This window comes from Toxorhynchites rutilus, chromosome 1 (genome assembly GCF_029784135.1).
Source record: "Toxorhynchites rutilus septentrionalis strain SRP chromosome 1, ASM2978413v1, whole genome shotgun sequence".
In the NCBI taxonomy this organism is placed as follows: domain Eukaryota; kingdom Metazoa; phylum Arthropoda; class Insecta; order Diptera; family Culicidae; genus Toxorhynchites; species Toxorhynchites rutilus.
The window spans coordinates 29980853-30004980 of NC_073744.1; the positions used below are offsets into that span (position 1 = coordinate 29980853).

The 24128-nt window shown below is 40.4% G+C and overlaps 1 protein-coding gene across 5 annotated transcripts; it reads right to left on the reverse strand.

The window, feature by feature from the left end:
* On the reverse strand, window positions 1-23448 carry LOC129763402 (neprilysin-3). 5 transcript variants are annotated; one of them, XM_055762434.1, is made up of 11 exons: window positions 23068-23448; window positions 12564-13003; window positions 8968-9490; window positions 8592-8884; window positions 8301-8468; window positions 8086-8169; window positions 7726-8001; window positions 7482-7634; window positions 2651-2757; window positions 2145-2585; window positions 1-2072 (listed from the first exon to the last, which is right to left on the reverse strand). In XM_055762434.1, exons 2-11 carry the CDS (start codon window positions 12729-12731, stop codon window positions 1973-1975), a joined length of 2313 nt encoding a protein of 770 aa, XP_055618409.1. In that variant the 5' UTR covers window positions 12732-13003; window positions 23068-23448; the 3' UTR covers window positions 1-1972. The 5 variants fall into 5 exon arrangements, with proteins under 5 accessions (XP_055618409.1, XP_055618405.1, XP_055618407.1 ...); XM_055762430.1 differs by having other exon boundaries at window positions 23034-23448; XM_055762432.1 differs by having other exon boundaries at window positions 12564-13369; window positions 23034-23448.
* Window positions 23449-24128: the final 680 nt, after the last annotated feature.

Genomic DNA, 24128 nt, shown 5'->3' on the forward strand with positions numbered 1-24128 from the left:
TTCTGGGATATTTATAACTATTAATCAATTCTCGATCGCAACATCGATCGACGGTTGGTTGCTATAAAACATCTTTTCACATTACACTACTTATCGATAGTGCCAAATGGAACTATTATTTGGTTTAAACTCTACAATTTTCTGTTGGTATTTACACACCAAAATATCCATCGAATATTTTGGCACTACTTGTGGTTTACTCTTCATCGTGACTAAAACTTCGCTTCAACTCCCCCGGGGGTTTTCCTAGGCATGTGTCAATTCCCTTAGCGGATGATTCACCTCCTGATGCGGGGCTAAAAAGGTATTGTTTGATATCACTGTGTTTTGTATCGAATTAATGTTCCATATCACTACAGGTATTACAGCTTCCATGCTACTGCAATCCTAGTTCCGCGCTTCCGCGATTTTCTGGTTTGGAGGGACAGTTGGGGGTTCAATCTACTGATATTCTACAACTACACTGTGTGGTTCCCATTGTGTGTTTGGACTCCTAGTTTTTCTACTGCAAAAATTGTTCGGTTCACTCATTCTAAGTATCTTTTTGTTTTGTTTCGCTCGAATTAAGGGACACTTCATTTTTGTTTTATACGCTTACGCTTACGACTACATAATGCCTGCCCATCCGGCTGGGCTCTAACTTACACTTATGGTACACTTCCTGTGTGTGTGTGTGTGTTCCACTGTGTGGTACAATTGGATTATTCGGGTAGAGCAATAAACGGCACCTGGGGAAATTGAATCGTTGCTTCCCAGCGTGCAAAACATTTCTTTAAACGCTTGTAGAACGAGATTCTCCATTTGGTTGTGGTTCATTGAATAATTTGATTCATTTTTGGGACGAAATTCTTACAGTCTAATAAACTTTGCCTTACTCTCTGCAGTCAGCAAAAAGTTAACAATTACAGACGAACGGGAGTATACTAAATATATATCCTCTACCTTTCGCTAATACTCTTGTAGAGGTAACACATGGCGCGTCCTTCCGCACGGCATCCTCTCTAAACATGGTCATGTTATGTGGTTTCAAGTGTTGCTAAACAAGTAACTATTTTTCTGGTTTGGTTCCCCTTCTAATACACTATATTGTCACAGTTGAAATTGATTTTTGTTTCCTACTTGCTGTTCACTTTGCTCCGCTATAAGACAAAAAACGTATTTGCGGCGTAACGAAAAAACCGCTTGCGAAACTATCCCCTATAATTGACCCCACAATAATTCTGTAGATGTCATTAATATCTGTACACAATCTACAAGCTAAATTTTAGTTCTATCGGAAATGCAGTAAAATACTGAAAGATGGACTTCCCTCTAGCAGAGAGAGAGGGAGAGAGTGTCACATGAATGATTCGAAACTAATTTGAACCTGTATCAATTTTCCGATATTGGTGGTAATAAATTTTACGTCGTTTTGTGAGGGAACAGTTTATCCTCGTGGTGCTGAACCTTTCCATTGTTGCTTCTAAGTGAGAGTACAGATTTAGCCGTTCGATAGTCCGAATATAAGGGTGGGGATTTCAACAACAACAATCAGACAGTTATCTGTGAGATAACATTATGCTCTCACCTTCAACTTCAACTTTGACTTCTCGAGAGGTACTTCGAACAATTTACATTATCAGCAGCTATTCATCACAGTTTTTCCTCTAATAAGCAACAATGCAAAGCTTTAGCACCATATTATATCATTCGCATCTTTCTCGTAACTTACTACTAATCAAAAACGAAAGAATTGCATGGTTAAAACATCGAAATCAGTTCAAATATTCATATCAAATACGTTTCATATCTCTTGCCTAAAAACTTTTCTATATAAGTATGAATGTTCTCATCAACAACTGATTTAAAAAAAACAACTCTATAAGCACCTACGGGATTCCTAGAATCCCATAATTAACCCATCCCGCGACAACGGTCATGTTGTATTGCCGCCGCCGCGTCTACACCGCTAGTCTACCTTGGTGGCCCATATCTACCAGATGTCACAATTTTTCTGGTAACTCAGCATCGTGCTCGAGTGGCATTGAAAGACATCCGAGGCGCTACCGCCCTGTGAAATCAGCCAGGTCAATCTAAAAAGACACAACAAAAATTAAATTTTGATGACACGCACCAAAAACTGGGAGAATCCGTCAGCAACCCACATTTCATCGAAATCATTCGAACTGACGTCGACGCCGTTGTACTCGGACTCGGCGCACAGTTCCTGGGCGGACATCAGATAGAAAATCTGCGGTGGCGTCAGGCTGAGCCCCGGCAACCGGTTCATGCCCTTGATTGGGCCGGACAGCGAGAGCAGCGTGTGGTAGGCGATCTGCATGCCGCCCGAGTAGATCAGCAGATCCATCCGGCTGGAGTTGGAGAAAATGTCGACCGAGTTCGGAACACACTGCATGACTTTGCTCTCGAACGCTCTGGTGATCGAGCGAAGGATCTCCTTCGCGAGCGTCGTGCCGAGAGTGGCGTAGTGCAGGTACTGGGGCAGCACCGGGTTGAAGTAGGGCACCAGGATCACCGACAGGGGCACCACGATCGAATGACTCAGTGTATCATAGAAGATCTTCGCCAGCTGGGGGTAAGCGTAGCTGTAAAATAAACATTGATTAAACGTCATTTCTGGTACTTTTAGTTTAACTTAGATAGGTCTTACGCAGTATGAGTTGACTCCGACGACAGATTCCTCGCTGACGAACGATTATTATTCAGTTGGTAGATTTTGAGCACGTTTTCGAACCAGTTATCGGATGTGATCTCGATCTGTAATGGCGGGTTTACATTAGGGAGATCTATAGCTATAGATGGATTTATTCATCCGAAAATAGATGTAAACGAGTGAGAATTAAGCTGACCAAACGTGCTGTTTTTCACGGGACAGTACCGTTTTTCGATAGATTTTGATTGTCCGTCTTTTTATCAATATATTTTGTGTATACAGTAAATTATAAAAAATGTTCATTAATATTACACTATTATTTTTTTCAATAACTTTACTCGAATGATATTGTCGTTAATTCTGTGGATTTTATTAGAATCCTTATCAGCGTCAAATCGTCTTCAACTCGATTATTCCCAAGGTTAGCCTCAAACCATAGTGCAAAAGTCTGTGCTTCAGTCGGGACAATGGCTCGAAATCTTCGAAGGTGAGAAATGAAGACCGACTCTACTCTCAGTAGCTTCGCTTCGGCTAGAACTGCTTCGAGAGTCGCCGCTAACAAAAAGTGACTTGACTAGAAAATGACTTGACTGGCGTTGACTAGCGAGGATGACTGGGGAACTAGTCCAGTCAGTGGTTATTTTAACTGACGCGACTAATGAATACAAATCTGCCCCTTCATTCAACGTTTACGTTTAATGGGTCTATAATGTAAGTTTTAGAAACTTTAACATTGGTTAGAAAAATTGTATTGCAGAGCTCGGAACACTGCCACGGCTGCCTTTGCTGTCAAAAATAGTAAACGGGAAAGTATTACATTCAATCAAAGTGCCTCGGTCAACGAAAAGAAGGGTTAAGGCTCTCCAACGTGAATGTGTGAAAAAAATACGATCAACGAAGGAAAACATTAAGGAATTATCAACATCGAGTTACTGTGCGGAAGAACTTGTTGATACCAAAAGAGCCCTAATTCGCATGTGTTATAAACTTGCTCATGTTACGCTCGCGTATAATCAGAACTTTACCTCATATCCAAATGCATCTTCTATATATATTTATATTTGCAATTGTTCAGATCTACATAAATATAAACCTAAGGTCAAATAAATCTATGACGACAGAAATGTACCAGAAACATAACCAAACAACATGCTCGATATTATAACATTCTGGACCATAATTACACAAATTGTTAGCAGTAAGACCTACACGATAAAGACGTGAATTGAGCCCGAATTGATTGAACTTCGGGGATAATGAAGTAAAACTATTCCAAGATTATTCCTCCATTGATTCTCCCAACCTATAAACGCATGTTTTTCCGAAAAATGGAAAAATACTAGTGATTAGGGCTCGGCAAAGTCATATTCAACTGAGGATAGTCAGCTGACTATCTGACTGAGTATATCCCTCTTCAGTTGTAAATGACTTTTGGCTTCTTTAGCAGTTTCTCCGTGAAAACGACTAAACAGTCAGTCGGGCGTTTAGTCACTTCCCCCCTCCCCCCAACTCGACAATTTCATTTAATTCTTCCCCGTCAAATTTTCTTCATGGCATTTTGAAGTGACTCCCCCCAAAACGAATTCGTTCCACTCTCTCTTTCTCCTTCTCTCCCTCTCTCTCTCTTTCTCTCCCCCCACTCTCTCTCTCTCTCTCTCTCTCTCTCTCTCTCTCTTTGGCATATACTACAGGTAAGCTAGATTGTTTTATATCGTAGACAAAAATTACTCACACGTATAAAATATCGTGCAATGTTGTGCCCAAACTGCACACTATTTTGCACGCTATTTACTAATACTAACGCGAGGAGCTTTTTAACATACCTAATAACTGTCTAGGTTCGTTGGTTTGAGTTCACGGTGGTTAGACAATAAACCGTCCATTAATGGTGTAACTACTTTTTTGCATCACAAATCAAGTTTTCGTTTTTCTTTATATGGACGTAAAAATAAGATTGTGTACGCGGGTACGAAATTAGTGTCAGGAGGAAATGGAAGGGTGAATTGAAGTTAGTCACTGCTTGGGCAGTGTTGGTTTTTGTTTTTATTAATGTTCTTTATCAAAATGGAAAGTTAAAGGAAAGAAATAGATATTGAAAAGCTTTTTTGGCCAATTACCGATGCTTTTAATAGTGCCAATTACCGATGCAGCAGACCGAAAATGTGAGTGGTAAGGGACTGGGATTACCGACACATGATGATTGTTGCGTGGACATAGTAGCTAGAATAACACACTAAGATGGTCAGTTGAGGGGCCCTGAGTTATGACCTCATGATCGTTCGCTTAGTAGCGGACACGCAACCAATTAGGCTACGAAGACTCCCTGGTAGCAGAGCGTAGTTTAACATTAACAAGTTAATGTTAATAACTATTTTTGCTGCAAACGGATTTTAACGACTTGCATACCAATCAAATCGGAAATTTTCTAAGATTTGTTTGATATGCTATACATTACTATCCCATAGTCTGTATATGGTTTAAATTGATGAAAATTGGAAGCAATCTCATTCTCCCATACATTTATTCTGTCCATTTGTTTGCTTTCCCGAACATAGTTGTCAATAACGAGCAACGAAGGGGAAATCGTAAGATTCAAAGTCTCCGTGAACAAAGGAAAAGAAGAAGAACGAAGGGGAATATTTGCCTAGAGTATAAACAGTGGATCCCGCCGAGGCAAACGTTCATTCTATCGTTCTAGATACGAAGCAATGAACATCGCTTGTTCTTCCTTGTTTTTGCGCCATCACATGTCTTCGTTTCGGACTGAGCTGTGGGCGCAACCAAGTTATTCATTTGCTGATGTCTCTGGCATTGCAATCATTGCATCAAACTGACGCCATTACATTAAGGTTCTGAGCTACACAATTGTTTCGGGAATCATCAAGCTAGGCTATCGTTGGCTCACCAAGAAAATAATTGTTCATGAATTCTGCCTGTGATTTGTTTTCGCATGGTGGTAGCAAAACTCTTTCCACCAGGAAAACATCTTCTGTTGAGAAGAGCGCAAAACGGAGATAAGTGTATGTATATTTAGATGTTTGAAACCATCGATATGTGGATATTTGTGTGCCTACGTACGTGCTTCATAGCCCGTACGTAAAAATAGTGCATCTTCGCTGTGCTGAAACCCCATTTGTAGGAGATAGCGGGAGGGAAATATTTGCGCTAGAGTATTAGTAATGAATCTCTGCTTAGGGAAATATTCAGTATTTTTCCAAGCGGTTAACATTGTTTGTTTTTCCATCATCATAAAGGCTTCGTTGGTGCCTTTGACATTGCATCAATGCATTGAACTGACGCTATGGCGAAGCAGGCGTTAAGGTTGTGCGCCAAAACATTATTTGGAGAATACCAAGGATCTTGATTGCCATGCTGGAATGTTTTAAGTTATTTGGGTATGCGTGCTAATCGAAAAACTGCCTTCAACTAGGATTGCGCTAAGCGCTAATCTTGATTATAATGAACATTAACAGAAAGGGATTATTTCGTTTATTTAGTCACCATGAAAGTAAATGTCGTTCTGGAATTTTGTATGCGATTTGGTTTCGCTCGCCAGTAGCAAAACTTTCTCGACTAAGGATGACAGCTGCGCTTATCTTGAGCATGAGAAAGTAATGCAACTTTTTTCGAGACCAGTAATATTAACAGAAGCGTTTCTTTTGAGAATAGCGCAAAATGATGAGAAGTATTTATATTTCTAGTAGTTTTGAGCCATTAATGTATGGCTCTGTATGCATGGTATGGCATAATCTTGTTTGGCGATTTGTTTATGTTGTACGAACGATGCCTACAGGTGCGATTCCACTGAGGCAATACTTAATAACAAGTAGCATGATATTTGATACTTGCAAATATTGTCATTGTTGTTGATTCCATACGGTGCCAAAGATATATTGATGAGGTTATAAGATGTGGAATAATGGTACTGGTGCAACAGTGATAAAATCGACTGTAGCCGAGTCTATGTCAATGGCGAAAAAGGCTACCGGAAAGGCGTTCGAGGTAAATTTTCAATTCATTGACATGAAACAAATTGCAACATACGATAGGGCTAGTGTATTATTCTGCAAGGGCGAGAATGAATCATCAATCAATTATCGACAATTAATTCTAAAATTAAAAAAAAAACATTTTAATGCGATCAAACCATTCTTCGAAACAGTTATTTCTAAAATTCCACAGCATTATAAAATAATATCCGAAGTTACTTAGTCCAACTATTTTATTTTATGTGCGTCTAGAGATACCGCATCAGTTGGAATGATTTTGCCATGATATGTGGACAACGAAAAAGTCACGACTCAATATCGACATCATAAATAATTATCCAATAGAACTTTTATCTAGATTGTGACAGAATTTATGAGAAAATTTCCAAAAATCATAACTATCTAAATATTTTTTCCTGGTAGAGAAAAAACAGGTACATATACAGCCATTTCAGGCCAAAGCGATATAGCTGTTCTTAGATTTTCGTTAAAACTGGTAGTTTTGTTCATTATCGTAAAATATTAAACGGTTTTGTTTTATTTTTTTCATCAGGGTGATCCGCAAAATAATGTTTAATAATGTTCCCCTTTTATCTAAACAATTTGGGTTTAATATTTTGAGATAAGGTCCATAGGGAACAATTACCGCAGTCTGAGAACCACTATTTCGGTTTGGCATGGAATGGCTGAATAAGAACGTTCAATTGGTTTTATTCTAGGTTTCATTAAGTCAATAAAATTCTAAAAAATGGGTTTTTGTTTTTTTTTGCTTACGTGGCTCGTTTTCAGTCCAGAACTATTTGGTCAGCCTTATTGTGGGCCATCATCCCCACACTCACCTTATCCAGAATGGAGGCGATTTCAGTTCGATTGAACAACGTCGGCCAAACCTTGGCCTGGACTTTGAGCTGCGATAGGCGCACCAGCGCTGCACCTCGAAGCGACGGTGCTCGTTTCAAGTGTTGCTTCATGTTCTCGAACATTTCCTCCGTCTGAATTTAGATGAAAACACGAAAATGTATTTTGATTTCCATACTAATTAATCGCTTCTCAAGTTGGATGGCAAGGCTGCTTAGAACCTACCCGATGGATCGCATGCGCTATCACTTCCTCGCTGTACTGACCAACGAACAGCGAGGACGTAACCTCCGGCAGGGCCCAATTGGTAGCCTTGGCACAAACTATCGGCGACGGACGCTTCGGTGGCAGGGTGTTGAGGGCGAACAGCAGCAGCAGCGCGTTGTGTATAACCCGGTTCTGATAGGACAGCATCAGTTTCCGCAGATGCTCCAAATAGGCAGGACTTCGAATCACTATCGGTCCGGTCCAATTCGCAGGCAACAGATCCTGCCAGAGCAGCTAAAGTGGCACGTTAATGGACAGGTTGAACGGTTCGTTTAGTTATCGCACCAATTAATGGCCACATTTATACGCTATACTTACAAATGGATGAGTGCTGATAAGTGCTGCTACATTATTCAAAACGTAGCTATTGCTAAAATCTTTCTGCACATAATCCCGCCGTATCTGAAAACGTCCGTAACGGCAGAAGGCAAGATGAAAAAAAAATCAGCGCAAACTGAGTAATGTGTAATCATTAACATTCATAGCACCAGCCCCCCTGAGATCCAACCCTCCTCACTGACAAAAACACGCACCTGATTCAAATCACGAACAAAGTTAAATATAACTTTTTTCTCCGATTGCCTCTGATCGATGCTGAGTCCCGGCGGGAGAAACACATTGATTAATTCGTCCAGCAGCTCTGGCACCGTGTCGGTGACGTCATTCGGGGCTGCCTTGGGCCCGTGCCATCGGACCGGTTTCTGTTTTGTCGTGTTAAACAGAGCGCGAAATGAGCCGCATGGGACCGAATGATAAAAAATATATGTTTTCGTATGAATATTTCAGCAAACAATCGTTTTATTGTGTTTTTTTGTTGTTCATACCTCCAGAATATGAGCCGAGGTGGTTGGGCCATCAATTATTAGCAGTGTTTGCGGTTTGCGGCCGTAGCTCAGATCGTAGTAGATGCCGATGATTGGCATCGGGCCAATCTTTTTGATTTTCGATATCAGCGGCGATATGCTCTGCGGTCCCACCGAACCTATTTGCAGATAGCCACCAAGCTTGTCGAGTTGCATTTTGATCGTGGAGTCGTTTAATGTCTGCCGTAGGCAGCTCCCATACAGCCGGCCGAGTTTGCGGAACAATCCCGATGTGGTGTTAAGAGAGAGAAGCTCTGCAAAAAAAAACAAAATTTATTTTCTCGTACAAAATACAATGCGTCTCCACATGGGAGGAAACGCGTGGCACTTTACTCACGCTGCATCTGAATGTCGGCTATCTCCTGAGGGCTCTTAACGGCCCTGAGGCTATTGCTGGCCAGCGGGGAGCAGCTGTAGTTTTTGAACTCCTTGCAGGGTTCCACGTCCCAATTCATGCGCGTCTGGATGCTGATGGCAGCCGCTCGACAGATGGAATCAGAGCATTCGGGTGGCGGAGCCGGCGTCGGGTAGCAATCGTCATCCTCGGTGACGTAGCAATCCTTCGGAAGCTGCGAGGGGGCAGCCGAGATGAGAAATAGGATGGGTGATGCCACCAGGAGGGAGGTCACTAGCAGGGTGGCGGCTGTTATTGCCATCTTGTGCACCGCCGAAGATCCTCGCAACCAAATGCAGGGCGCACAACAAACCCAACCGACGGGATTTTTCAACGAAGGCCGGCCACCGTTGGTTGCCGCTGGAGCCGTTCCGGCTGTCGCTGCTGCTGGCGTCGTGACGGGAAGAAGGGCCGCCCTGCAGGCGGCACCTTGTTTGCCACCACTTGCTGCACTGTTTGCGGAACCCTGGAACGGGGGATAAAACGGGACAATGTTATATCCGTTGCCATGTCACTAATTGGATCGTGGCATGATCGAAAATGCGACAGACATTGATTTATGTTTATTCATCCCTTCCCCGGCTCGGTGGCGATTGCAATACGTTTTGAATCAGCGGATGAAAGTACACGCTGAGAATACCATCCGAAGGAAGGTTTTTATTTGCTCATAATTATTTTGTTCCCATTCGTTCGAGTGTTTCTGCGCCAAAAACGAATACATATCGCCGAGATATGAAAGCTTGTTTGAATAATACTTATGCTTTCGATTTAAGATTGAGGAGAAGAACTCAGCGGAAGATTTCATTCCTGTGACAGCGAATGTTTTAGGCAATATTGGCACAGAAAACACAATTTTCCATAACAAAAATCGTACTTGAAAAAATATGCAACAGACAAGAATTATCACCAAAAATTCATTTTTAGTCGGATATTTTTGAAACTCTAAGGGAATAAACGAACACATATTAGCCATGTTTTTGTTGGTTTATTCAACCTATTCTCCTAGGCTCAATATCCGCGCCTTGCACCTAACACTATCCATCAAATCCTGTGTAACACTTGCGCCATCTTTCATAACTTCTTGCTCGGATGCCATATCGATAACCACATGACAGATTATGACGAAATTTAGCAAATCCATCGCACTTTCAAAAAAAGTGCTGCATTTTTCGATTACAATCTTTATTGCGACAATTTCCGTTTTCTCGTCCGGTATGAGTCAACTGTACTTTTCGTATTGATATGGTAACAATAAACAATGTCACTAACAAATTCGATGAGCATTGTGTGGTGTCAAAGAATGAATTGTAGAGCGGTTTAGGAGCTTCAATGTGGTTGATAGAAACAATCAAGTTTAACATGCATATTTGGGAGAAAAATTGTAAAACTTCTTAAAAACATTAACTTTCATGTTTTTACTTCTGGAATGGTACATAATTCCACTAAATGAATATTTTATAGAATCATTATGTGCCGAATTTTGTCATCTTTCAAATGAAAGCATTGAGATTTGACCATATACATAGAACTATTTTTACGTCAGAAAGGCAGCAAGGTCAGAAAACAGGTCACGTTTCTATGAAATCAAGTTAATTACTAATTTCCCCTCTAACGAATCTCAGAACAACATCTATCTTCAAGCGGTTCTTTTGCTCCAGCGATTTTTTCGCGTAATGGGCGTCCGGATGATATTTTTGGATGAAGGAAGCAACTCCCGGCAGGCTCTTTGTGCTTTAAATCTCCCCGTTTGCCACAAGCCCCGAACGGAAGAAGAGTAGCTTTGACATTCCCTTTTCATTGATGGTTGGCCACAGAGGCACCTTTTTTGGAAACTTAGTGTGGGAGATGTACTTCACGTCGGAACTTACCTCCTTGGTGGGGGACATAAAGTAGCTGGTTCCTTGCCAGTCGTTACCATCCAGCGTTAAGTACGTTTCGTCGCCCATGACGGCTCCGACGTTCAGCCTTTGTTTCTGGATCATTTTTGGTGTTCCGACACGGCTGGTCTTGACTAACGTTTCCGTATAATGATGTTCATCTCCGTTATGTATTTTTTCACACTGTTGTTTTTCCCGTTACTTCGATCTCCCGGCCAAAAGCTCGGAACGACGAACTCACCTTTCTCCCCGTCTTCTGCTTCAGCATCAGTTGCAGTTTGCTATCGCGTAGCACCGTCCGACGACCGGAACTAGGCTTCCGTTTAATGGTCTAATTTCTCTCCAGAAGTGTAAGGATATGATAGGAACGGGCGTATCCGACGGATTCAAAGTACTTGACGATGTCCACTTTCTTCGCAACGGGACATTAACTTCCATAACATCCGCAGTTCAACTGTTAGTGCTGTCGAAGGTGGTATGAAACCTCTTGGGTTTCATATGACGATGCACAAGAGGTCTTATCACCAGATGTTAAGGTGAACGCATGACAAATTGGTGAAATTGACTCACCAAGAAAATAAGTGTTGTGCTGGAATGTTACGTCTAATTTGGTTTCATGTACTACTGACATCTGCGCGAATCTCGAGCATAATGAAGTAATGCAACCGTAACTGTTCCTCACCGAACAAATTTTCTATTTCTGATAATTATATGATACTATTCTTATTCTGTTAAGAACGCAAAATGGTAATGGCTTGGGGTGATTTCTATACTTATGGTTTTCTTTGCGAGCTACAAAAAGATGGCTGCCCGCAAGTGTCTTGGTTTTGACTGAAAATTCGAGGAATGTTTTTCTCAAAGTTTCGGAAGAAAATCGATGATTGACGGACTCGACATTGGAAAAGGTCACTATGACACTTCGACCGAAAAATAATAGAGATATAGTACGAATTTTCATCCGTTTCGGACAAAAAAGTGGCAGCGCATTCGTGATTTGTCCCAATGTCCAGGAGGACCCTGGTGGACCCTGAAAAGGGCATTAGACCGAGAAAAGAAAGGACAGCTATCCGCGGATTCCGAGGGTTATCGCTGCCATCAAAAGGAAGATTCGGGCGAATCCTGCGCATTCAATGTGAAATGGAGAAGGAACACGGGATCAGCGACCTTACTGTACCGAAGATCGTATAGGAAGATTGAGGGGCGAAGTTGCGGGCACGGAAAAAGCTCACATGTTCACCGACGACAGCATGTTTACCGTCGATTTCGTACCAAATTTCAGAACCGATGGCTATATTAGTCCTCTCCCTGCAAAAGACGTGGTCGACGAGCATAGTATCTGACCAAGCATCCTGCTAGCGTTAAAAGTTTAACCCGCTATTCATTCCCGAAGGCGACCAAAGTAAACATAGAGGTCTGCACACGGATTTTACGCAAGTATGTTCATCCGTAGTTCGTTACTTATTACAAAATCGTTTGATATCTCCAACAACACTTAGTTGGGCTAGAATATTCTTCGGGAAACGGGGATTGTAGCGGTATGTGGACGCAGTAAAAGGGCATATTCCTTAGGGTGTTCATTTCATCTCCTTTCCCCTTACATAGAACCACCGTTCATGAAACAAAACCACAAAACCCCACCAAAACGCACGGCACTATCCTTACCTTTCGTTCGTTCGAGTGCAGCTCGGTGGCCTGCTCGATGACATGCACCTCGATGTCGTCGGTCCGTAGCGCCTGCACCGGATGGTTCGCATTGGGAGGCTGCAGGTGGGGTGCGATCGTATTTCCACCAACAGCTGACACGCGTGACGTCATTGCTTCACCCGTCATCGATTCGTCGTCCTTTCACACACACCCACACCCAGATATGGCCCACAAATCGGATCACTCACACACAGTGTCAAGGCCTCGGTTCGCGAGAGTGAATAGAGTTGTCTCGGAGCACAAGAATCAGAGCAGAGCACTTTCTTCTCTCTTCACGGTCGACCGAGGGGGGTGGTTGGGTGGTTTGTTGTTTATTTACTGTTTTGAGGGGATGGCACACAAATCATATGGAAGCATTCTTTGCGTCAGGCGTCGTGCTGCGGCGAGTCAAGCGCAATCTGTAAACAAAACACAACACGAACACGTGCTTTTGGTGAAACTGCACATGTGCACGCCGGAATACACTCCCCACTCTGGAGGTTTTATCTTCACCAGTACTCACTACTGACACTACCACCCACACAAACGCACACGTGTGCGAAACCAACAATCATATTTTTTAATCGCGATCACAGTGAAATTCGCTGGAATAACAAAAAGGCAGGCGCAGAACCTTTCCGCGATTGATTCGAGTATCCCCGGTTTCTCCGTGTCAGCCTGTTTTTTCGATGCCGCGTTTCCTTGGACTTTGTCTGTTCTGCGCTGCGGAAGTGTTGCGTAGTTTTTACGGTTCTTCAGTAGGTCTCGTTGAGGATGAAGAGAACCTTATTTTTTGTGGGGTAGAGACTTTCTTAGACATGTACAAATCAAGTCAAGTGTTACTAGTTTTTCGTTTTATATGACGCTAACATTCCCAGAGAAACTTTGTCGTCGCAACGAAGTTAATACTTATTTCATGCTACTTTCCCTTGATTTAAGCCGAAGATAGGTTAAAACTGAAGGAAGATAAGGCGAAACCGTGTGAAATAAAATCTCCGACTTTGTTATGTAAAACTGTTTAAAACGAAATAAACTCCCAATATGTACTCGAATCAGTCATTTATTTGAGTGAAACAGAAATAAAACTCCTTAAAACGGTATTCTAGTCTAGAAATTCACATTTTCGCATTTTGACATTCGAGAATATGCCTATGAAAGCATTTCTCCTAAATTCATTCATTTATCAAGTTATATTCATTTTTCTGATTATCCAAGGTGCATACAACAGGGGTGTCTTTACTAAATAAGAACCCGTTGGATTTTTGACGTAGGACTAAGTCTTTCATTTCTATACTGAGGTGTAAGTTCAAAGTTTCGAAAACGAAAACTTTACGCCGAAGCAACCAGATTTTGAGCGTTAATACCTCCTAAATAACTGAACCAAATGGTACTGGTACACTTCATTCGAAAGATAAAATTGTCTACGCGTTATATGCTTGTTACTTTTTAATCCAAAAACTTGTTTCAATAGCCCTAAAATTGCTTTCAAAACAGGCTATCAGACCAATCGGTATATAAGCGAGTGCCGCTCGGAAATCCACACAGTTATGATTGCGCAACGATTGAGGTACGATCGCTGGAATGAATGAATGTTTCCCTAACACAGACTTCAAAACCGTGGAACCTAGGGAAATTAGCATTGCATATTAGATGCAAGCAGTGGGTACTTTTGTACTCGTTTAAGTTTCCGCAAATTGAAATGTTTCCCTAACACAGACTTCAAAACCACAGAGCCTGGAGAAATCGGGATTTAAAAGTAGATGCAAGCTGGGGGTACTTTTGTTCTCGCTTGCATTTTTGCATTCCGGAATGTGTTTTCCCAATAGATTCCGAAACCAAGAAGTTAGGAAAATCGGCATTGCAGATACATTTAAGACGGCAGTACTTTTATACCCCCATGCATTTTTACATTCCGTAATTCATTTTGCTAATACGGTCTACAAAACAGGTACAAATGCAACGCTTTTGCTCCATTATTCAAGACTACATTGGAAGATATCTCTTCATGTTGCAAACTCACTGAACTTTTATGCATACCGTTTGATGATTAGGTAAAATGTCGATAAATATTTGCTGCGATAACAGAGATCGTTTTCAAGACGGAAGTGATTGAAGCTCCTGCCCCTTTGGTGAAACAATGCCGTCATCATCCACCACTACTGATCTCTGTATCCATTAGTCCGCCGCTTGTTTTCGATCACACTACGGAGTTAATTCATTACAACTATCGCAAGGCCGACTTTTCGTCAATGAACCGTTTCTTTCTAAGCATAGATTGGAATGAAATTTTGAACGATAATGACATAGACAAAGGGTCATCATCCATGTCAAATGTGTTGGTTTACGCAATTGAGCAGTTCGTTCCCAAAAGGATGACTAGTAAAACGCCCTTTCCACCGTGGACAAATCGTAATTTGAAACGACTAAAGTCAATTAAAAAATCCAACCTGAAAATTTTTTCTCAATATCGCTGTGACTATTGGAAAAACCGGTATTCAGTTTCGAACAAAAATTACAAACGATTGAACAATGCGTTGTATGATGCTTATCAAAATCGTACACAAATGAATTTGCGTGTCAACCCAAGAGGTTTCTGGAGTTATGTTGACAGCCAGAGGAAAGAGATTGGTTTGCCTACTACGATGATGCGCGATAATGATGTGGCTACCACCAGAGAAGGTATCTGCGAGTTGTTCCGGAAACAATTTAGCGGAGTCTTTGTCGACGAAAAACTTACTTGCGATCAAGTATCTGCAGCTATGAACAACGTACCCAGCCTGTCATCTGTCAGATATTATCCCGTGATCAATGCAGCTATTGTACACGATGCCTGTAAAAAATTGAAAAAATCCTCAAATTACGGACCCGATAGTATCCCGTCTGTCGTCTTGAAGATGTGTTCTAGCAGCCTCTCGATACCGTTGAGTAACTTATTCCGCCGCTCCATTCTCTGCGGAAGATTTCCGAATCTATGGAAAAAATCATTTGTCTTCCCAGTATTTAAAAAGGGTTGCAAAAAAGACGTCAGAAACTACAGAGGAATTGCTTCCCTATGCGCTATCTCCAAGCTATTCGAGATAATAATTCTGGACTTCATATCGCATGCGTGCAACAACTACATCGCAGAAGAACAACATGGTTTCATGCCCAAAAGATCAACTGTCACTAATCTCGTTCTATATACATCGTACATTATCCGCTCTTTGGAATCGGGAAACAAATTGATGCGGTATATACAGATTTTTCTGCTGCGTTTGATATTATCAACCACGACATCGCAGTAGCCAAGCTTCATCGTCTTGGTTTCAACGGTCCACTTTTGAAATGGCTCCACTCCTACCTCACTGACCGCGTTATGTCAGTGAAAATAGGCGACACAATATCCACTCCTTTTCGGGTAACATCTGGTGTTCCTCAGGGCAGTCACCTTGGTCCTTACCTGTTTTTACTGTATCTCAACGATATAAATTTCAGTTTGAAGTGTCTCAAACTCTCGTATGCAGATGACTTCAAATTGTTCCTCCCAGTAAACTGCATCGGAGATGCTGAGACAGCAACTCAACATCTTCGCCGAATGGTGTGCAAACAACAGGATGCTTTTGAATCCATCAAAGTGTTCGGTAATATTGTTCTCACGCAAGCGTTCGTCGATAATCTTCGAATATAAGCTGCATGGTGTTAAATTGGATCGTGTCAGTACCATTAAGGACCTCGGCGTTATGCTGGATTCGAAACTCACTTTTCGCGACCACGTATCCTATATCATCGCTAAAGCGTCCAGAACACTTGGATTTATCTTCCGCGTCACAAAGCGATTCAAGGACGTGCACTGTATCAAGACTCTCTATTGCTCGTTGGTTCGCTCGATTCTAGAGTATGCTTGTGTGGTGTGGTCGCCGTACTACCAGAATAGTGTTCATCGAATTGAGTCGATCCAGCGGAAATTCATCCGATTCGCACTACGCAATTTACCATGGAATGACCCAATAAATCTTCCTAGCTACGAGGATCGATGCAAACTAAAAGGGATTAACTCATTAGTTTCACGGAGAAACGTTGCCAAGGCCCTATTTACTTCGGACTTAATTACCGCTAGAATCGACTGTCCTGAGCTTCTCCGGTTAATCAACTTTAATGTTAATCGTCGTAACTTGCGTTCTCGTCATTTTCTCTACATCTCCTCAACACGAACAAATTACGGATACCATGAACCTGTGACTAGTATGTGCCGTTTGTTTAACCGTTGTAGCTCCTGTTTTGACTGTCATCTTTCACGTTCGTCCCTCAAAAAATTGTATGTTATTGCTCTTACATAATTTGAAATTTCTTATGTATTAGTTTTAGTAGGCTTAGTGAAAAATAGTTTTAGTTTTAGTTTTATATATCATACATTAGGGCATGTGTAGCCTGTTGTATTTGTGAATTAAATAAATAAATAAATAAATAAATAGATAACTATTACCATAATGCATGAATTGACCTAAACTGGGATTTGTTTGCAAATGAATTCGTAAATTGTTTCATTCGTTCACTAGTTTAATCAATAATTTAATCAATACACACAAAAGATAGCTCTGCGGAGCGGCGATATAGTACCCAATGAGAAACATCCGACATGCGATTATTGCTAATTGAAGAAACACAAATGATTATTAAGCCAACGGCAGTCCTACATCAACCTTGCGGTTATATCAGTTAGCACCAAACCACCAGCCGCAACATACAATTCCGGACAACTTCCAGTACCAACGAATCGATGCCAGCCGAAACATCTGCCATCAGGTTCCAGAGATACCTGCCGGTACCGAGGAAGACGAAAACAAAACATCACCAGCGAGCGACAACACGCGCCACTTGCGTTTCTTCGAAACCATCTGGCGCATTCCAATCCACCATATAAAAGGGGAGCAGCAGCAGTCCATGGAGTTACAATTAGGATTTATAAAGTGTAGGATTAGTGAAGTGTAGCTTAAGAAAGTATAAATTTTTTTTTTTTAATGTTTATATAGTAATATGTACATAAAATCGTAATTTATCATATGTATCCATTTTTTTTATTTGGACAACCAGAATCATGTAATTTAAATCATGTTAAATCATGTACGCCAGGGCACAGTTTACTTCACCCTCCCCACTTCACACGCTTGAAAGTTTTAAAAATATTAGTTGGTTTTTATTTGTTTAGAGCTCAGCTCGGAAAACCCTCCAAAGTTTATGTCTCTACAGTAGAATCCCCATCTAGAAACGCCTACTCATAAAATTCATTATAGATTGGGAACAAAAAAATCTTCAAAAAACTGAATATTTCATGAGGTTCAGGACTGAGAGGAACCAGTCTAGAAGGTTGAAGCTCTAAAAAAATAGTGTCTTGATAAAAATTTCAGGAACTATTAAAAGTCGTTTTTTCCTGATGACGAGGTATGATGGCGAATAAGCATTCCTTATTCGATCCTACATTCTACCGGAAATTTGTGTTTTTCAAGAAAATGCTTTATTCATCATCTAAATTTGTAATATCACCTTCAATATAGCCCTCATCTGAAGCAATACACTTTTCCAACAAACAATCCAGTCACCGGAACACTTTTATAGCATTCAGGTATGTGTGGTGTGGTATTCAGGTAAGTGTGTATTCAGGAATTGCCTTCAGTTCATTTTAATGTCTTTAATGCTATCAAAACGGGTCCCACGAAGCGGTACTAATCACAGGGGGCTATATCTGAAAAGTACGAAACTTATTCAATCATATTCGTACCATATTTGGTCAAAAATACGTTCACAATGATCGATCGATGAACTTTTATCACGGTGAAAGCTCCATTTCCGACAAATTTTCGCTCTCAAACGCCTCATAACGCCAAGGTAACAATCTTTATTGACCTTTTAACCTCCAGAAGAACTTACGAATAGACAATGGAATGGAAAACAATCAGAAAACAGTAATCTTTCATTTTTGATTGACTTTGATGTGTTTTTTCGGTTTTGACTCGTTGCTGACGATTGTTGACTCGTTTGCATATTATGCTCGTACATCCATGTTTCGTCGCCAGTAATTATGCGTTGGATGAACGTGGGATCAGAATTTGATTGTTCAAGTCTGTCTTCAACAACTTGATTACGATTAATTTTTTGGTGAAAATTTGATGCTTGTTCTTTTGAAACTAGTCGTGCAGCGACTTTTCTGATGCCCAAAAATTCAACTAAAATATGACGGTCTCGTAACGGTCTCGTAAGACATATTTAATTCACGAGCCAACTCAAATGACCACCATTCCTTTTATTTTGTTGATGTTGTCGTTCTTGCCGAGGCAAATCGTTCATCTCTTCTTGGTTGTTGTTGAATGCCTTGTACTATTCATACACACCTGTTTTCGACATAGTTGTGTCACCAAATGTAATCTGAAACATTTTTAACGATTCGGTACAAGAAATTTTGGTTGCAACACAAAACTTCACACAATATCTTTGACCAATAGAATTATCCATATCAAAATTCATCGAGCAAAAAAAAAACTTGTTTTGAGTTACGCTGTAACTAAATGACGTATCGCGCTCAGAATTGACATTAAGACCCTTCACAGTAGCAATGTCTGCAATGTCGATTTCTCCTTGGTTTCAGTAAGAGAAATTTTTGGTCAATTCTATCTCAAAAACTATGATTCGTACCGAAATGGTCTCTTAGAAAAAGTTGTAGAGAATGGATGTTTGAATGTGAAAAAATATACACTAAGAAAAAAAATTGTTCATGGTTTTAATTTTTTTTTCCTTGAAAAATGGAAGTCATTTAGGAAGTTACTAATTTAGAATTTTCGCATATTAACAATCAATTTTAGCCGCAAATTATGGAATTCAGTTCCTTTAAATTATCATCCTTTTATCCCCATACTTGAGAAAAATACAGTAGCGAAGTTCTATTATAATGACATTGTTGCATTGTCATGATGTGTATAAAAACGTAAGAAAATACAGAAAAATGAAAATTATCTGCAACTAAGTTTTTAGTTAAGGAAAACAAATGTTGTTAAAAAGAAATGCTAAGAAGTCTAGTGTTATTATCACTATTTCTATTCAGAAGCATTCGATTGAACAATATGGAAGTTATTTAAATAAATTGTGGAGAATTAATTTTTTTTCCGTAAATGTTAGAGTTCTGATGGCGCAACATTGAATAACATGTGAAAAGATGTAAGATATTTTTTTAATATCGCTACCATCCATATTAACTAGTAGTGAAACGGATAGTAGTTTGGCCGGATACCGGATATCTGGCAAGCTTCGAGGCCGGATGCCCGGATATTCGGCTCTTTATTTACGAATACGAAGCTGGGACAAACTGCATGTGGACGAGAAGCAAATGAAGGATTTCATTTTCGAAGTAATAAATATATTTTACAAAAAAATAATTAACTATGATTAAATTTTTCGTACAGAATGAATGTCCTTTAGTAGAGAAATAAGTTTTCTGCAAGTGGAACAGTTTTTTCCTCTGTTATGAATTTACTATTACAGTGATGAAACTTTTGTGGATATATCGAAATAATTTCAATACTAGTTGATTAAAGGTAAGTACTACGAATTCAAATAAGCAAAGAACACAAATAGATTATTTTCAAAAAAAACTTGAAGCTGTCTTCAGGGAAGATAATATTCACCACAGGGTACACTTACTTCACCACAAATCAAACTTAACGAAACAAAAAAACCAAACTGAGTTAACCTTACATGCGAAGTTTACGAGATTTTTTGGGACAGGTTTTAAAATTGACTGTTATGCGAAAACATTTCGAATTGATCGCAATCACTTTCCTTACGGTTGGTGATCATTAAACTCTGAGCAGTACCCCCAATTGGCAAGGTTTGCTAGAGCTCATCTTTCAGCTCCTTGCAGTAGTGTTCACAGTGAAGAACTGTTCTCTGAAGCTGGACTGGTGTACGAAGCGATACGTAATCGGTCGGTTGAAAAATTTATAATAAAAGTAATAGTGTTTATGAAAAAATGTTATGAGTTAATACTAATTTAATTTCGAGAAAAATGTGATTTATTTTATGTTAATGAGAAAAACTGATTTTTCCTAATATTCGGTATTCGATATCTATCCCGTATCCAGCCGGATAGCAAATATTGGCCGGATAGGCCGGATATTCTTTTAATCCCTAATATAAATCCTCTTGAATTGGTTTTCATTTGTTTGTACTGGTTTTTATTACATAATACAAGGAACGATATGTGAAAAGAGTATTATGCTTATGTATCTAGGCATGAAACAATTGCAGAAAATATCTGAATGATTTGGTAACATTGACAGTGACTAACTTTTTTCTATCTGCATGCTGCAGCGATGTGCCCCATTATGATATGAATTCGGAAACTGCATTTTTATATAAAAAAAAAACATTTATATATTCAAACTCAATCGATAGCTCTGATACATTTTAGAATGTATTGAAGCTTGCAAAATTTAAATATGTTTTATAATGCTTCAAAAGTCTTACGACAGAAGCGCCTATAATTGCATGTGATCATGCATTTTATTATATATTACTACAAGACTCTAATATTAGGCCTGATCACGAACGCCACTTCATGGTGAAAACGAGATGAATTGTATGCAAGGTTGTATAGAATAAAAATGAAAATGACATTTAAATACTTAAAAGACATAGTCATGACCTTAACATAACTATTTTTCTATAAAACTCCTAGCATTTCAGCCAAAATATTATTCAGAAAATAAAATAATTATCAGAGACAATTTACGTTCAAGTTTTTTTTTCTACCTGCAGAGAATGTGTTATTCTGTTACACAGAACACACAATAGGGCCATGTTTCTTTTATTTTTTTTTTGTTTTAATGCGTGTGACAGAATGCGATATTGCAATCGATTCTGGTAATTTTGACGCGATCGGATTTCAGAATACGGGTGAGTAGTTGACCAATAGACGCATCTGGAATTTTCGGGGAAATTACACTATCGATTTCCTCAGGGCGCATTTTGTCGTCTACCCAAATTAAAACTGTGCATATGAGGTAATCCTCGATTTTGCTATCCAATCGAATACAACGTTGTAGTGAAGCTCATTCTACATATCGTTAATTTTTTTGTTTGAACACACGTGCTGTAATATCATGACCATGCATGCGTTTAGGCCTGGCAAAGGCTGCGTCAGGGGAGGCGATCTGGCGTAGTGGTAACATCCATGCCTCTCACGCTAAAGGTCACGAGTTCAATTCTCACTCCCGACATTCTTCCAAAAAATGGAAGTAAAAAGTGACGAACCAGCCAAATGAGTTGAAAATCACTATAATACAGATATATAAAAAAAAGGCTGCGTCAGCATTGCTCATGATAGCGTCACGCAAGTGAGTGTATTTTTTCTCACACCGCTATTGATTGTCTAGAATCACAGTCGTTTGCACTCTACCTGTCCATCGTTCGCAAGTCAGAATGAGATAGTGAACGTTAGGAACATTAGTACCATTGAAGAAGAAGATGGAGAGCGGCGTTTGAACGGTGGGTGTTAACGATGAACTCTCGAATATTGTTTCTTGTTCGAATCACAATTTCTCGCATCGCTGTGCAGTCGCCTAACATAACTCCAGCAATGTTTTCAACAGCATACGCATTGAACGTATAAACACGTGATCTCCAGTCGGGGTTTTTGTGCATAATTTCATGTAAATTGGTCGAGCCATTTCGGAGGAGTTCAACCACGAACATCGTGACACGAGATTTATATATATAGCGATTTTGTGAAGCTAGACGAGGTTTTCGATTCTAAAATTCATCTAATTGTATTTATAATAAAAAATGAAAGTTATAAGCACAGAAAAAATCTGTCAACCACGGCGTTTTCCATGTTTTGTCAAGGTGGAGCGTTTTACCGACACGGTGCGTCATACCCTAAGTTCACCTACTCATCAAATAAAACCACACAGTTCATGGCAAGTACGTCAATTAGAAAATTGCTTCTGAATTCTGGCAGCACGGCACCTCTAGCATCAAATTTCACTATGAACAGCAAAATGTCTTTACATTTTATCAACACAAACAATCGCAATCCACTTTCGGGGATTGTTCCCGAAGCTGGATTACTACCACTTCTGTCGTTATCTACGCCAACCAACTTCCTGGAATGATAATCCTTTGTTTGAAAACATATTCCACGGGCACCGCATAGGCACAGCACCAGAAGTCTCAACGAAAAATCGATTAACAAATCCTATCAGTCCAACCGTTCGCTTCGATTCTGTTCTATCCCTTCTCGCCAAGGCAAAGGAAACAAAACGGCGGCCGTGCACTTGGCGGATTATGTCATTGCTGTAAATCCACACTCGTGTAATGGCTATCCATCCCGGTTCACCCTGACTTTTGCTAGCCAAGAACCTCTTATACTTCAAGGACTTTTTTTTCTCCCGTGTCCCCACCACACTTATCGCGATGCTGTACCTCTGTCGACCAATGCACGAAATACTTGACGCACTATCACAGATTAGATGATCCTTATTTTTGGTGGGTTTTCCAATTCCTTCGGTGTCCTTATTTTTGTCTTCACTTTCAGCACATCTTCATTACACAATGCGAAGCACAAACAACGGCGAAGGCGGCGGCGGCGGCAATTACGGAAAAAAGCGATTCGAAGAAGCGAAGAGGATAACCCTTCAGCATCAGGCCACCATTAGGAAGAAGGAAAATTTGTGTGTGGCTGCTCTTGACCGAGAGTTGGATTTTTTTTTATTGCTTCCTCTTCCCTTCGGACTCGGCACTGCTGTTGGGCTCTGGTATTCGCGCGACGCAGGGCCTCTCTCGCAACTGAACAATGAGCCAGTCAGCGATCCAGATGGCCCTCCGCGGTTCGGTTCACGGTTCTGTGCTTACAGCCGCACAGGCACAAACACACGCGAGCACCATACCAAATAAATGGTTATTTGGAGGGGAAAATGGTGCGCCCGCGTGGTTATTTTCTCGGAAGTCGCTCTTACACTCCGCATTTATAACGCTCTTTCTCTGTTTGATTCGCGGGGATTCTGGGTAAGGGGCAAATAACCATATGTGAATGTGGGGCACGCGAGCGATAATAGTACACACCGAAGCTTTCATTCATGATTGCGCGACGCAGGGAAATGGAGACGCGTGGCACAGTTCTCTAGTCTGCTGAGAAAATCCGGTATGTTGGTGTCTGGGATGAACTTATATAAGCTTTATCGATTCGATGTGACTTGTGTGGGCTTTTTTGCCCCAAAATTTGGAATTCTTAGATTTTTGTTGCAATAAAAATCAATGTACGGCCATCTGGGAAACTAAGGCAGACCAAAAAATCGCAAACTTTAACTCAACACACAGTTGACCAGTAGATTTCATCAGAAGAGGACGCACAAACGAATCACTGGTGATTATTAGCGCATTGTGTGAACAGTGGGCTTTGTTCACTAACAATAAAACGGAACTCTCAATTGTGTATTGAGTTTGAAGAATGGAATCAACAAAGAAAAACACACTAATGTTCGAATTCCCAATGGATGCCTCGGGACCGTCTTTGTTTGA

Coding starts and splice junctions, on each gene's coding strand:
- LOC129763402 (XM_055762434.1), bottom strand. CDS start 12,731: ATGACGGGTGAAGCAATGACGTCACGCGTGTCAGCTGTTGGTGGAAAT. Junction 8,469..8,591: donor CCTCGGCTCATATTCTGGAG/GTATGAACAACA, acceptor ACGACAAAACAG/AAACCGGTCCGATGGCACGG. Junction 8,002..8,085: donor TTATCAGCACTCATCCATTT/GTAAGTATAGCG, acceptor GTGCCACTTTAG/CTGCTCTGGCAGGATCTGTT.